This window comes from Urtica dioica, chromosome 7 (genome assembly GCF_054948205.1).
Source record: "Urtica dioica subsp. dioica isolate 48M chromosome 7, U.dioica_male_clone48M_v1_H2, whole genome shotgun sequence".
NCBI classification, from domain to species: domain Eukaryota; kingdom Viridiplantae; phylum Streptophyta; class Magnoliopsida; order Rosales; family Urticaceae; genus Urtica; species Urtica dioica.
Window position 1 is genome coordinate 35636846 of NC_142762.1, and position 12911 is coordinate 35649756.

The 12911-nt window shown below is 37.8% G+C and overlaps 1 protein-coding gene and 1 non-coding gene across 3 annotated transcripts; one reads left to right on the top strand and one right to left on the bottom strand.

Annotated features, from left to right (window-relative positions):
* Positions 1-6097: 6097 nt before the first annotated feature.
* On the bottom strand, positions 6098-9428 carry LOC149391108 (YbaK/aminoacyl-tRNA synthetase-associated domain-containing protein). Of its 2 annotated transcripts, none has more exons than XR_016300323.1 (12): positions 9299-9428; positions 8735-8794; positions 8607-8660; positions 8422-8482; positions 8258-8334; positions 7890-7939; positions 7625-7707; positions 7452-7522; positions 7205-7361; positions 6972-7117; positions 6777-6888; positions 6098-6416 (listed from the first exon to the last, which is right to left on the bottom strand). XR_016300323.1 is itself a non-coding variant. In XM_089621210.1 (12 exons), exons 1-12 carry the CDS (start codon positions 9335-9337, stop codon positions 6342-6344), a joined length of 972 nt encoding a protein of 323 aa, XP_089477336.1. In that variant the 5' UTR covers positions 9338-9428; the 3' UTR covers positions 6098-6341. The 2 variants fall into 2 exon arrangements, 1 of the variants encoding a protein (XP_089477336.1); XM_089621210.1 differs by having other exon boundaries at positions 6777-6875.
* Positions 9429-12605: 3177 nt separating this feature from the next.
* LOC149391109 (signal recognition particle RNA) lies at positions 12606-12911 on the top strand. Its single transcript, XR_016300432.1, has one exon.

A 12911-nucleotide genomic window follows, 5' to 3' on the forward strand; every position in this document is an offset into this window, starting at 1 on the left:
TCTTGGACACGCTTCATCTTGTCCGTTGATTTTGGTATAAATAGCCTTTTTCGAATTTTGAATTCATTTTTGCTTTCTCTTCGTATTTTCAGTGCTTCTTTTGTCTTTTCGACTTCTCGGACATGCTTTTGGCGATTCCCGTGAATTTCACAGCCTTTTCCGCCGAAATTTCATTATGGTAAGATTCTCGGCGATTGTAATTAATTGTGAGTTCAATGCATGTTCGTTTTTGCTAATTTTTAGGGGTTTATGTAATTTTTCGCGTATTGTATTTTTGGGATGCTCGGACCTTTATGTTTCTTAGCTCTTAGGGTTTTTAGTTTTCGGTACGAATTTATTAGGAAATGGGGGTTTTTAGCGTCCGGACTTGAAATTTGATTCTCGAGTGGTTTGAAGGACGGAACCAGATCCCGAGTACGTTGTCTTTCCTTCTGGGAATGATGTTCCTTTTTTTGTGATACGGACTAGTATCATGTACCAGAGATCGGCTGAGCTCAGCCAATTTTCGCGATTGTTTTATCTAAAGTTTATCACCGGCCTCCTGAGCTTTCCGAGTCCGAGAATAAGAAACTTTAGGATAGGATTTTGATCCTTCCTCGCTATTGTGTAGGGAAGAGATATCTTCCGACTTAGATGCTAGATCGTGGAGAGGACTGAGGATCCAGTCCCGAGCTTGGAGCTTGGGTCTTCATCTGCCACCCCGTTCGTGAAAACAGAATGTACCCAGGCTTCGGATTTCAATTCTGAGCCAGTCGGGACTAGCGGCTGCACTTTTGGGGTGGATATCCCTCCAGGGAGTTCATAGGAAGAGTATTTCAAGAGAAAAAAAGAAGGCAATGGTCGGCCACGCACTAGACACCTCGGGTCTCTGATCGGTACCTTGACAACATTTGCCGAGAGTTTAAGGTTCCAAAGTACATCGTGTTGACCGTTCCCCTGGCTCATGAGAGAGCTTGCTCCCCCCTCCCAGAAAAGTTGCTTTTAACAAGTCTATTTTGAAAATAATCGGAGGGTTACCCGTGCATTCTTTGATTGCACAATTTCTCAAACGGCTCAAGTGTGCACCGCCCAATTGGTTCCCAACGTTTATCGGGATGACCGCACTGTGGGCCAAATTCTATGAAGAATCTCCTCAGCTCAAGAATTTTTCTTTCTTCTATGGTTTCAATATCAGTCTCTATCAGTGTGGTTGGTATTACGTTGCCGCTCATTCGGATGTTATAAAGGTTGTGGAGCACCTTCCGAGCAGTCAAAAGAATTGGAAGGAATATTTATCCTGGGTGGAAGAAGCTTATGACTTCACAAAGTTTCCCGTTCCCACCATTTTTGCTGAGATTGGTGTGGCTCTGAGTCTTATATGTTTTCTAATAATTTGGTTAAGTAATCGTGATAGTTTTTTGTAGGCTCGCTGTCATCATCAGCCATGTCCCGAGCCACTGCAATTGAGTGTGTGTCCGTTAGTCTCTCTATCTTAGGGCGCTGGTTGAATCTATGGCCGTTGAAGCTGCTGTTGTGGCCAAAAGTCTCAATCTCAGGCGGCTCTGCTTTTCTCGAAGCCTCTCCATCTCAATCAAGTCGGTCAGTATCTGATTTTCATTCTTATTTACTTCGTCTGGTATTTGGTTTCTTTCCCAAGAAATAGATTATAAGGATTGTGCTTTTTTTTTAGGGTTTATGGTTTGATAATATTTACTTATTGATTTTTTTTTATATTCGTTTTCTCTTCGTGCGTAGTATCTTGTGTAGTTCTAGGTTTCCGTTGTAGATTGATTTTATTATGTGTTGTACTTTTTTTATATAAATTGTGTCGGCTGCTTTATGTTTTATGAGCTTGTTTGTTATATGTTTACGTACGATAGAGAATCAGAAGGATAGTGCCATGCTATGAAGAGTACTCGTATTTGTATTTTTCTTGTTTAGCAGAGGTTTAGTTTTTTTTTTTTTCCTCTATGCTTATTGTGATTATATTGGATAATTGTGTAGTGATATATAATATTACATTTTCTATTTACCTTGACTCCTTGAAAGGGTGTAACTTTGATCGTTGTAGTGAATTACACAATTGTGATTTCATAACTTTATTATGTGATTTGTACGGTGAATATGAGGCCAGGAGTGAATATAGCCGTGGTGGTGGTCACGTCGGACGTGGCGGACGTGGATTCCATTGCGAGTCGAACAACAACGAGAACTCGTATGGAAACAACAATGGGTACTCTGGTGGTGGTACATGCAATCTAAGGATGGAGATACAGGGAAAGACACCTCTGCAAGGTGTGGTGGATATGGTGGCGGCGGCGGTGGTCGTGGTCGTGGCTCTCGAAGAGTATGAGAAGGTCCTAAAAGAGAAGAGAAAAGGAGGGAAGAAACTTTCCCGGGAAAAAAATGAGTGGGAAAAAGGCGCGCGAAAAACGGGAAGCTTTCGCGCGGGATATATTTTGGTATTTATTTGCCTCGACAACAACATCGACTTATTGCGGCTTAATTGTCACGGCAAAAATTAGCCGCGAAAAGTTGAGACTGTTGCTAAAAATCAACGGGGCAACATCCTCGACATTTGTTGCGGCTAATGTCGCTGCTGTTTCACAAATATCTACGACTTTGGACCTAACAACCACGACAAATGTTTAGGCTGTTTCCAGTATTTGTTGTATTGATTTCTTCGGCATGAGAATTGCTGCTACTTATGATTGAATTGTTTGCATAGATAATTGCAAGGAGCTAAGTTTGAGTGGTGATTTTCGCGAAGAGAAAAGACCAAACCTGTTACGATTTTAGCCCCAAATTTGACCAACTCAAAAAACAATTTAGTTGCAAAGAGTAAAAATTACACACAAGACAATCCGAAAAATTAAGCTCCACAACTCAACACAACCTTGGAGCTAGTTGACCCAAATTGAAGAAGGGTTGTTTTTAGCTTCCCAAATCACGTCCCATAGAACTTGCTTGTATTGGACTTTTTCGATCGAACACAAGAGATGGATAGTTTTGATCGTGAAAGGATAGGTGTTGAGTCATGAGGTCAAGTCATGTATGCTCCTTGCAAGTTACCATTCAAAAGAGCGTTCTTTATATGTTGAGTTGTCTCACCAGCTAGTTATGAGAGAGAGAGAGAGAGAGAGAGAGAGAGAGAGAGAGAGAGTTACTCGGATTACTGACAGGATCATGAACAATTAAATATAAAAAAGGACAAAAAAAATTTGGAAATCACCGGAACGTGGCGTTCCCATGATGATTTTATTGAATGAATCTGAAAAACACAATAGGGTTGGTATTTTCTTAAAGAGTAAGACATGAAACTCTCCCCGGAAGCTTTAATACCAGGATGGCTAATCAAAACTTGACCTAAACCTAAAGTGGCCGATGGCTATTTATAGCCATGGCTTATTTCTAATTACCCAATTAAACCCCTAATAAATAAGAAAATAACATAATAATCCTCAAAACATAATTAATCTACTCGAATCCTAATAAAGCATGATAAAAAAGCACATGTCTATCATTACGCGCAACCTCGAAATCCACCTTGTCCCCAAGGTGGGAAGCCAGCTTCATTGTCGCCCTATCCACGTTTTTAGGAGTCTTATCTTGTCCGTCGAGCTCTTTTCTTCGCTCTAGGATTGCCGCTGGCTTGAGGTTGATCTCCATGTCTTCTGTCAAGATCGCTGAAAGGGTACAGTCGCTGATTGCCAATCGTAGTTGGGAGACGTGGAAGAGTAGGTGCATAGCGACGGTGGCCAGTAGCTTTTGGCGGTACACTAGTGTGGTTTGGCGATAGGGTTAGAGCTTCCATGAGAATCCTATCGCCGACCTCGGAGACGTTTCACGCCATGGATTTCATCGACACCAGTACATGGCATAGACTCGGGTCGCCCTGAAGTATGATAGTCTCCGCTCCCATCCGAAACTCCATCTGTAGAAGCTTCTAGTTCAGTCACTTCATCCCCAAGATGAAGTCGATATTCCCCAAATCTAGCAGAAGAAAATCGTCATGCAGGTGGATGCCCTTGAAGTGACAATAAAATTCCACGACAAGTCCTGCTACTCTCTACATTGCCGATACAAGTCTTGCACCTGGATGCCTTAAAGTGACAATAAAATTCTGTGTCAATAAAATTCCGAGTGCATGAACGATGAGGGCAGATAGGAAGTTACGTGTGGCACTGCAATCCACGAGCACATGTACATCATGCTCATTAATGGAGCCTAGCAGCTTGATGGTTTGGCTCGATGTTAGTCATGCGGTCTGATAGCAGAGAGATTTCAATATGGTCAAGGTGGATATTCTCCTTCATCGTGTCATCAACATAGCGCTCTTCCTCATAGCTCGGTGTCGCGTACCATTCCTCTACCATGAGTACTTGGATCGACGGATTTTTACAACCCCGGTGTGAATTTATCGTCGCATAGGAAGCATACTACAAGCTCGTTTGGCAACATACTCGATCTCCGTGAGCCTCTTGAACATATTGCATGTTGCTGCTCCGATGGTCGAGACTTTCGCTAGGGTTGAAATTGTTGTTGCGGGGTATGGCCGGTCAAGTGCGGCGGCACCGACGAGAGCTACTCGTCCCTTCAGTCGTGTACGCTCACACTCATCAGCCTGGCGCACAAGTACCATCGCATCGTAATAGAAATCAACACCTGTTGGTGTTGAAACGGGACTTGCAACATTTACTAGGAGGCTATGATAGAACTTTGCAATTCGGCAATAAATCTGACAGCGTTTGTGTAGGTGAAAATTGGTGTTGATGATGAAATGAGGTACAAAGAGCCACATGTCCTTTCGAAAGAGGGTAAGTGCTCTCCTAGACTACAATGTCTAATTAAAATATTAGGATGAGTATGTCCTCTCACCCATCAGATTGTTTCCTCTGAAGTGACAAAATAGAGCTAATATCCGAACTACCATTTCTTATTCTTCCTCACATATGTGAAGCTTATTATTGCCGTATTAGCTTATTAACAGGAACACAAGGTAAAAGGTTATATGAAGAAACACTATGGTCAAATCAAACACGTGAAGACAGATAGGTGATTTTGCGGATGAAGGAGCGTATTAAATTGAAAGTTTTTGTGCTAGAATCATGTAAAGGAACAATGGTATGTGCTAGATGAAAACTGGTGGGCACAACCGCAAGCGTACATGTCCTAACAATTAAGTGTGAATTTGAGCATCGAACCCACAAGAGATTTAGAGTACCGAATTGACCGATTTTAAATCACTAAATGAAAAAAAAAAAAAAAAAAAAAAAAAAAAAAAAAAAAAACAGCGATTCAATAAGGAACGATTGGAGTGACAAAACGCATGTATTAAATAAAATTTAATTTAATCATAATGAAACCCACGACACCAATTTCACCAACCTATTCCCCTACAACAGCTAACCCAACAAATTTAACATTTCATTGATGATGGCAAACTCACAACTAGCAACCTTAATCTCTCTCTAATCTCTAATCTCAATAACATGCTTGCTCCAGGCAGAAGAATTCATCAATAACAGTCTAATATTATTCCCTCTATTACGTAACTTAATCGACTAGCTCGTGCATGAAACGATGGAACGGAAAAAAGCAATCATATATTATAATTGGTCCAACTAAATAACTCTCAACGAACACGCAAGTGACAACTTCACCTTAGCAGATGTAAAAGCAAATATTTCACTCAGGCACTCACAACATCTTTTCAAAAATGTCTAGAACGAATTCCTGAACACAAACATGTAAAGCACTTTTTTTTTCCTTTCCAAAACCACACAATTACGCAAGGTTCTAATATTTGATCATACACTATGAAAACAGATGGCCTGAGTAGATTAGTTATTAAGTGCAATTAGCTTCCTATTAAAAGAACATTTTTCTTTTTGTTGAAGACAAGTCACACAACGAAAACCAGGCCAATCAACCACCTGAACTCATGTAAGTGTACGTGAAAGTTACCGATTAATGATTGTACCTATTATTCCATGAGTTAAGCCTCTTGAGATTCCAAAAGACCATTTCTTGAGCGGATATTCTGACTTCAGAAATTACCTAGACACAACTCAGCGACCGGTACAGTTTTTGACGACTAACCAATTAGACTTAAGTGTTTCATCGCAAACATATTTAAGCAAAAATGAGCTAATTGAAGCTGAGGCGAAGTAGAGACCAGTTTACAATGATGTGTTAGTCCCGAGAATATCAGAGAACAATTGTCTAACCCAACCAAAAAACTGAACCATGGACAAGAAACATGAACAGACCATTGATATTTTGAGACGATGTACTATGTAAACACTAAATTAGTCCAAATCAAACAAAATACCGGTTTCTATAACTGAACAGCTCATCAGTCAGTACGTGGGCTTTGGGCGATGTTGAACACCGGCATGAAACCCTTCTGTGTACGCTGCATTTTTAAATGTCATCTGCAAAACGTAGTATGAATTTTAACATTTGTTCGTTTATTTAGTATAATCTATGCATTTTTCTATCGAAGTCATTACTTTCATTTGATCTTATCCAAAGAGCAAGTGGAAAAAACATGAGTTGTTTCTTAGGTTTTTAAAAGTACACAGTATGATACAACCCAAGATAACACAAACAGCAATCGTATTGATATACTCAACTCACCATTCGAAAATATAATTAAATAAAAAAACGAACTAAATAGAGTGAATTACTATTTTCCTGATATACTGAAATATAACTAAAACGAATAAAAAAAAAAACATAACTAAATAAGTAAGCAGCTAATTGCCTTTAGGGGTCTAACATTAAGTACTTACAGTGGTGCTGTTTAACTCCGAAGCAAGACGGCCTTTGATCTCATTTGACAACACCATCCCGAGATCCGCTCCGTGCTGCTTAATAGCCTCTTCCGTTATCTGTGCGACACAACTTGTATGAAAAACCCAATTCGCCAATATCACTACACTCAGGCTATTTTCAAGCTATAAAAATTAAATAAAAAATTACATTACCTGTGAGAGCACCAATGTAGACGTTTTATTCAATATCTCTTCAACAAAACTCTCAACGTTTGTAATGGAGCCCGAGGGATTGGACGACCCTTTGACAGGTTTATTCTTGACATTTTGCGGGCTAGGCGCTAGCTTAGACGCAATTGCTACATTGAAGACCAGACACCGAATAAAACAAACTCAAAACATTTCCAAGCCGATAATTTTTCACGTGGATGTAACTATAGTTTTACCGGTGACTTTGGCAGACTTGACAGCCGTAGAGGCTTTATCCTCGGGAGGAGCTTTTGAAGAGTTCGAATCTTGTGGGGTATCAGACAGAGGTGTTGAGCTAGACGGTACCAATACAGCGAGATCGGGAGGTTGGTCTTTCCCAACAGAAGGATTGGCCTGCAAAGAGACACACAAGAGTATTTTGTGTAAGTTTTTCCGATACTCATTTGAATGTTACATTCTGATTGAAGAGTTTATCATATTTACCTCCAAGTCCACATATGATGGTTCTCTTCCAATTGATACAAGAAACTTGTCGAGACCAGACGAATTGAGCGCTTAAAAAGCAACAAATGATGAAGGTATGAGCCCCAAAGAAGAGAGAAAAAGTAAAGAGTATACTACTATATTATTCGTTCGGAATCTTCTCTTTCACTTACAGATCGTCGTATCATTTGATAATGGGTGGAAAAGACAACGCTCGTGGCTTTTAAACCGTTGGTCCAACAATAGAGACACATTTCTTGATAGCAAAGGAGAACAAACAATACTTAATGTGTATGAAATAAATCGTAAAATAACACAAAGAAAGGCCAATATGTAATTATTGGTGTGATCCATCGGAAAACGGATTCGGATCAAATGATTCAAGTGAATAGCTTTAACAGAGCCTAGGGTCAGAAAGTGAATAAAGAAGAGAAATACCTTGCTGATTCGTTCACCAAGGCAAACGGTGTGACACAACCCACTGACACCTTGCAAACATAGGGAAACCAAGGTTCAGAGTATTATTTATCTTTTTCTAGTATCGTAAAAAAATACAAATAAAACTGAATCCACATTGTTTCTATAGATATCACAATCTAATTCGAGACCAACACTTCAATATTTTTTTTCTTTCCACATTGGCCTGTCTTTCGATAGAGATGCCACGCGAAGCGTAGTGAAAGGCGACACCAGTTGGATATATATATATATATATATATATATATATATATATGTATGTATGAAATGCAAAAAAAAAAAAAAAAAAAAAAAAAAAAAAAGTAAACGTCTTGGAAAGCACAACCAACCTGAAGTATCTCTCCAAGTGCTTCTTCTGGAGCCATTCTAACGCCTCCTTTTCCCAGCCCGAGCCTTACAGATAAGACTGCTCAGTTTTGACACCGCATTCAATTCCCATTAAAAATAAATGAGACAATAACTACCCAAAAGAAAATGTGTACACAGCACACACCTTTCAGGTCCACTTTAGTATCAGCAAAAGCCGAAACAATATACAATCTATTTTTCTTGTCCTACACACACCGAACAGAAGGCATAGTTCAGAAAATATATTTTACTTTTCAAAAATATAGATTAACGCTAATGTAAAGTAAAGTATAAAAACTGCATTACATCAAATGGAAAGATTTAACTTGCCTTGAGAAACAAATTCTTACTCAAAGCGGCACCGACATCACCAACATACTTGGCCTGATAATGCAAAAAAAAAAACAAAAAAAAAGAGTAAAAGATAGCCAAAATTCTCTATCTTATGAGTCTCTTACCTGAGCTTCGACCGTCAAAACAACAGGATGCTCGTACTTTGAGTACTCAATTTGAAGCTCCTGCACAATTAGTTCAACAGGAAAATGTCAGTTTCAAGCAAACACCTCTTAAACATAAAAAATTAAAAAAAAAGATGGCTGAATTGTGATAATTATTTTGCCTTTTTTTTTTTTTTTTTGCCTCGTTGAGTATTGTGCTTGGGCATCAATTCACAAGAGTCGCATCATCGTTAACGATAAGAACCCTAAAAAAACTTGCTCGCTTCGTGTATATGTAATGTAGAGCATTGCCAAAAGATATTGGCCAGTCAAACAGCGTGAAAGTAAGAATCGTGTCTTGATTAGGCCAAACACCCAAAATAATATATTCAATTAAGGTTTCCTTTCGTAAAGGAGTGATTCTATGCCAATTCATGGGATTCTTCTAGGCTGACCACGAATACACTATTCAATTAAGGTATCGAAGTTAATCAGAAATGTTCTCGAACGGAATCTTAAGAAAAAAAAAAAAAAAAAAAAAAAAACCAGAGTTGATTGGTAAGAGAGCGAATAGGGTAAGCGAACCTGTAGACGTGAAAGCAACTGGTCCTTGGTGACAGCCATGATTGTTGAGTTCTCGATGTTTTGCCGAAGGAAAAAGAAAGGTCCTTTGATTGTAGCTCTAGGCTGAGAAAGAGAGAGAGGAGACTCATTTTGCGTGGACTGGGCTGGGCCATTGGTACGATACCAACCCTTTTATGTTTGGAAAAATTACATAACTAGCTCAAAACATGTGTTACTTTCATATCTCACTTATATTATTAAAATATTTCGACAATAATCTCTCTTTTTTCGGACAAAAATACTCTTGTGTTCCAAATCTGATCAACAATTATTGAAACCTGATCAACAATTATTGAAATTTGATCAATATTTATTGAAATATGGTTAACTGTTATTGCAATCTAACTAACTGTTATTAAAATCTAGTCAACATTTATTGAAATATAGTTAACTGTTATTAAAATCTTGTCAACAACTATTGAAAACTGGTTAACTGTTATTCAAATATGGTTACTTATTATTGAAATCTAGTTAACTGTTATTAAAATCTGGTTCAAAATGTTGATATATTGAAATCTGGTTAACAGTTATTAAGAGTAAAATGGACACTTCAAAAATTTAAACAATTATTTATGAAAATTATAAAGTTCAACGGTTAATATTGAAAAAAGTACGAAAAACGATTACTTTCAACTATTTCCACTTTATGTTGTTCAAATTGTTGAAATTATTTCTTCTTATAATGACGTATTTGCCCCCCTGAACTACACTCTTTGTTATAACGTTCTTATTATAATATAAAATCTCAATCTTTACCCCCTCAATATCGTATTTTGTGTCATAACACTCATTCTGTCTATAATAAAAGTAGGAAAAGTAAAACACCAATTGTATCTTTGCAATCTTAATCCTGAAAATTTCGAAACCCTTCGCTTTTTGAATCCATTGTTGGTTGAATCCAATTTACCTGATTCATTGTCTGAGAGCCCAAAACATCAACACGCTCTCCGAAGATTTTCTCAGGGAAATTATTTTTGATTGGGTATTTTGAGCTCTCAGACAATATGTAATAGATTGTCGCCACAGATTTCCATTGACGATGGTGGTGTTCCTCTTTCTCCGGTGTCGATGGTGGTGGTTGAGGCTCTGGAAAGCAATGGATGAGTTCATTGTTTGAAGATTATGTTGGGGCTTCCAGCGGAGAGAATGACGACTTCTTGTTGTTGTCCCTGATGAGAAAGAGTCCCACGCACCATCGCGTTTTGCAGCTGAGGACGCATGACTGCACTTTCTAGTTCTTTTGAGTGTTACGACGTCGGATTTTGGTGGTGGTTCAAGCAGGCCAATCGGCACGGAACTCTATGGAAGGAAGGAATTCCATCACTAATTTGTGCCTCGCGGAAGAGGTGTGTACCGTATGACACGATAATGGTAAACAATTTTCCATGTTGTGTTGGTTGGAAGTGGCAGATTGGCACACGGAAGAAAACAAAACCAATTATACCGTTTAAATGTGAACTAATAGAGGGACAAAATTTGGCCAATCTCAACCACTGGATTTATTAATTTTGGGCATCAACGGCTGAAACAATTTGGCCATTTATTACCGTTGAGGCTCAAAATTAATACCATTTTTTACACTTTCATCCCTCTTTTATTTTACACTATAAATACACACAATTTATATAGTTAAGTTGTTAATAAATAGTTTTAATTTTCTATTATAAGTATTATTTATATTATATAGTTTTAATTTTCAATTCGAATTTTCAAGGCACATTTAATTATGAATATTGATTTTGTTGATAACTTTGATATAAACTTTCAAAACATGACTAAATGTAGTCTTATTGTAATTTTTGACTCATAATCTTGTTGTAATGTTTTTACTTTTTTTTTAAAAGTTATTATGGAGTTGAAATTCATTTTACATATTAGTACATTCTTTTAACATTTTTAACAGTTTAGTCCATTTCATTTACCAATTAAATTTGTTTTTTGATTTTTTTCAATTTCTTAATGGAAATTAACGGAAATCCATATTTCCATTAACCCTAACGGAAATTCCACTTCCGTTAAACAATAGAAGGCACCAATTTGTCTAATGGAAATTCCATTTCCAATAAGCAATGGAAGGTGGCTTATTGGAAATGGAATTTCCATTACCTTCCAATAGCCACCTTGAGACTGGTGGTGTATCTGAGAAGTCGACTCCTTTTGTTCATGTTTTATTCTTCTTGTTTGTGCTTTTTTTAGGAAGTTATTTTGTTCGTGCTATACAGACACATTAACAATCATCATTTCAAATACAATTACTGTATATATTGTTTATTGTACATATGTATATGTGTGTATGTAGAGAGAGAGAGAGAGAGAGTGAGATATTGACAGCAATAATATTATTTTCCTGTCACTTACCAAAAAAAGAGATCAAAACTCAAATATGACACATCTAGTACTAAACTTAAGTGAAATAAATAAATGTTTCCCCAACTACCTTCGACCAGTATTCCTTTATTATTATTTTTTTCTCAACCATTTCTTTTTCTTTTGTTTCTCTTTCATGTTGTTCCCCCTTTTTTTTTCTTTTCACTTTCACGTTTTCACATACGCAGCTCGGCAGAATGTTTCCTCATATTTGCGATGGTTTGCGATGACTATCAATGATTATATGAAAATATTATATATTTTTTGTAATATTGTGTTGATTAATGGTGTAGGAAAAAAAAAACATCTTAAATCTTTGATTTACTTGATTTTAGGCCGTTAGACATAAGAAAAACCATTTTTCAACTTATAACAACTCAGTTTTACTACGCAACTAAACACAATAATTTCGTGATAAAAACTAGAAGATTACAAAAGGTTAGACTTGTAAGACAGCCAAGTTGAAAAGGTACTCTATGAAAAAGTTTTAACTTGAATTTGAAGACTATTTATCATACGTATCTATCTATGTACTATCATATTGAGATCAGTATCTGAAAACAGAAAATATGAATCCTACAACCAAAATTTGATCCCAGATTGAAAAACACCAGCAACTACAAAGAAGGAATGTTTCAACTTTTTACCATCAATGTTTTCTTGAATATCCCCGTCACATCACTTGCGATTACAAAGAAATATTCAACTCTTGGTTTCAAATTCGGTCGTTGCTTTTAACCACAACTTGAAATTCGGAAAATAGAAGTTTAAGAAATAAAAAAAAAAGCTCATTGGTACACTTCAAATTTTCAAAGGCTTCGGGGAAAACAAATAGTCCCACATCGCTAAACAATATTCAATCCACAACACTTTATATACTGATTTCAGAAGTATGACAATCGCCGAGCTTAGTAACGTGAGCTTGTGACCCACGTGGGGGCAATAAGTTGGTGGGACATTGGTTCGGCCCAGAGTGTCGGTTCAGAGATGGGCTTTATTCTGGTCCGCCCGTTCCAAGCCGGAAGTTGGGCCACGTGGTTTGGGCGAAGGCCCAGATGACGTGGCCCCTGGAGCGGAGGGCAACGCGTGAGGCTGGTTTCACAGAGCAGCGACAACTTCCCGCTTTCGGCAGTGGGAGGATTACGGGCCGGTGCCCCTCTGATCCAATATGGCATTCTGGGCCGTCCTCGATCGAACCACCAATTTT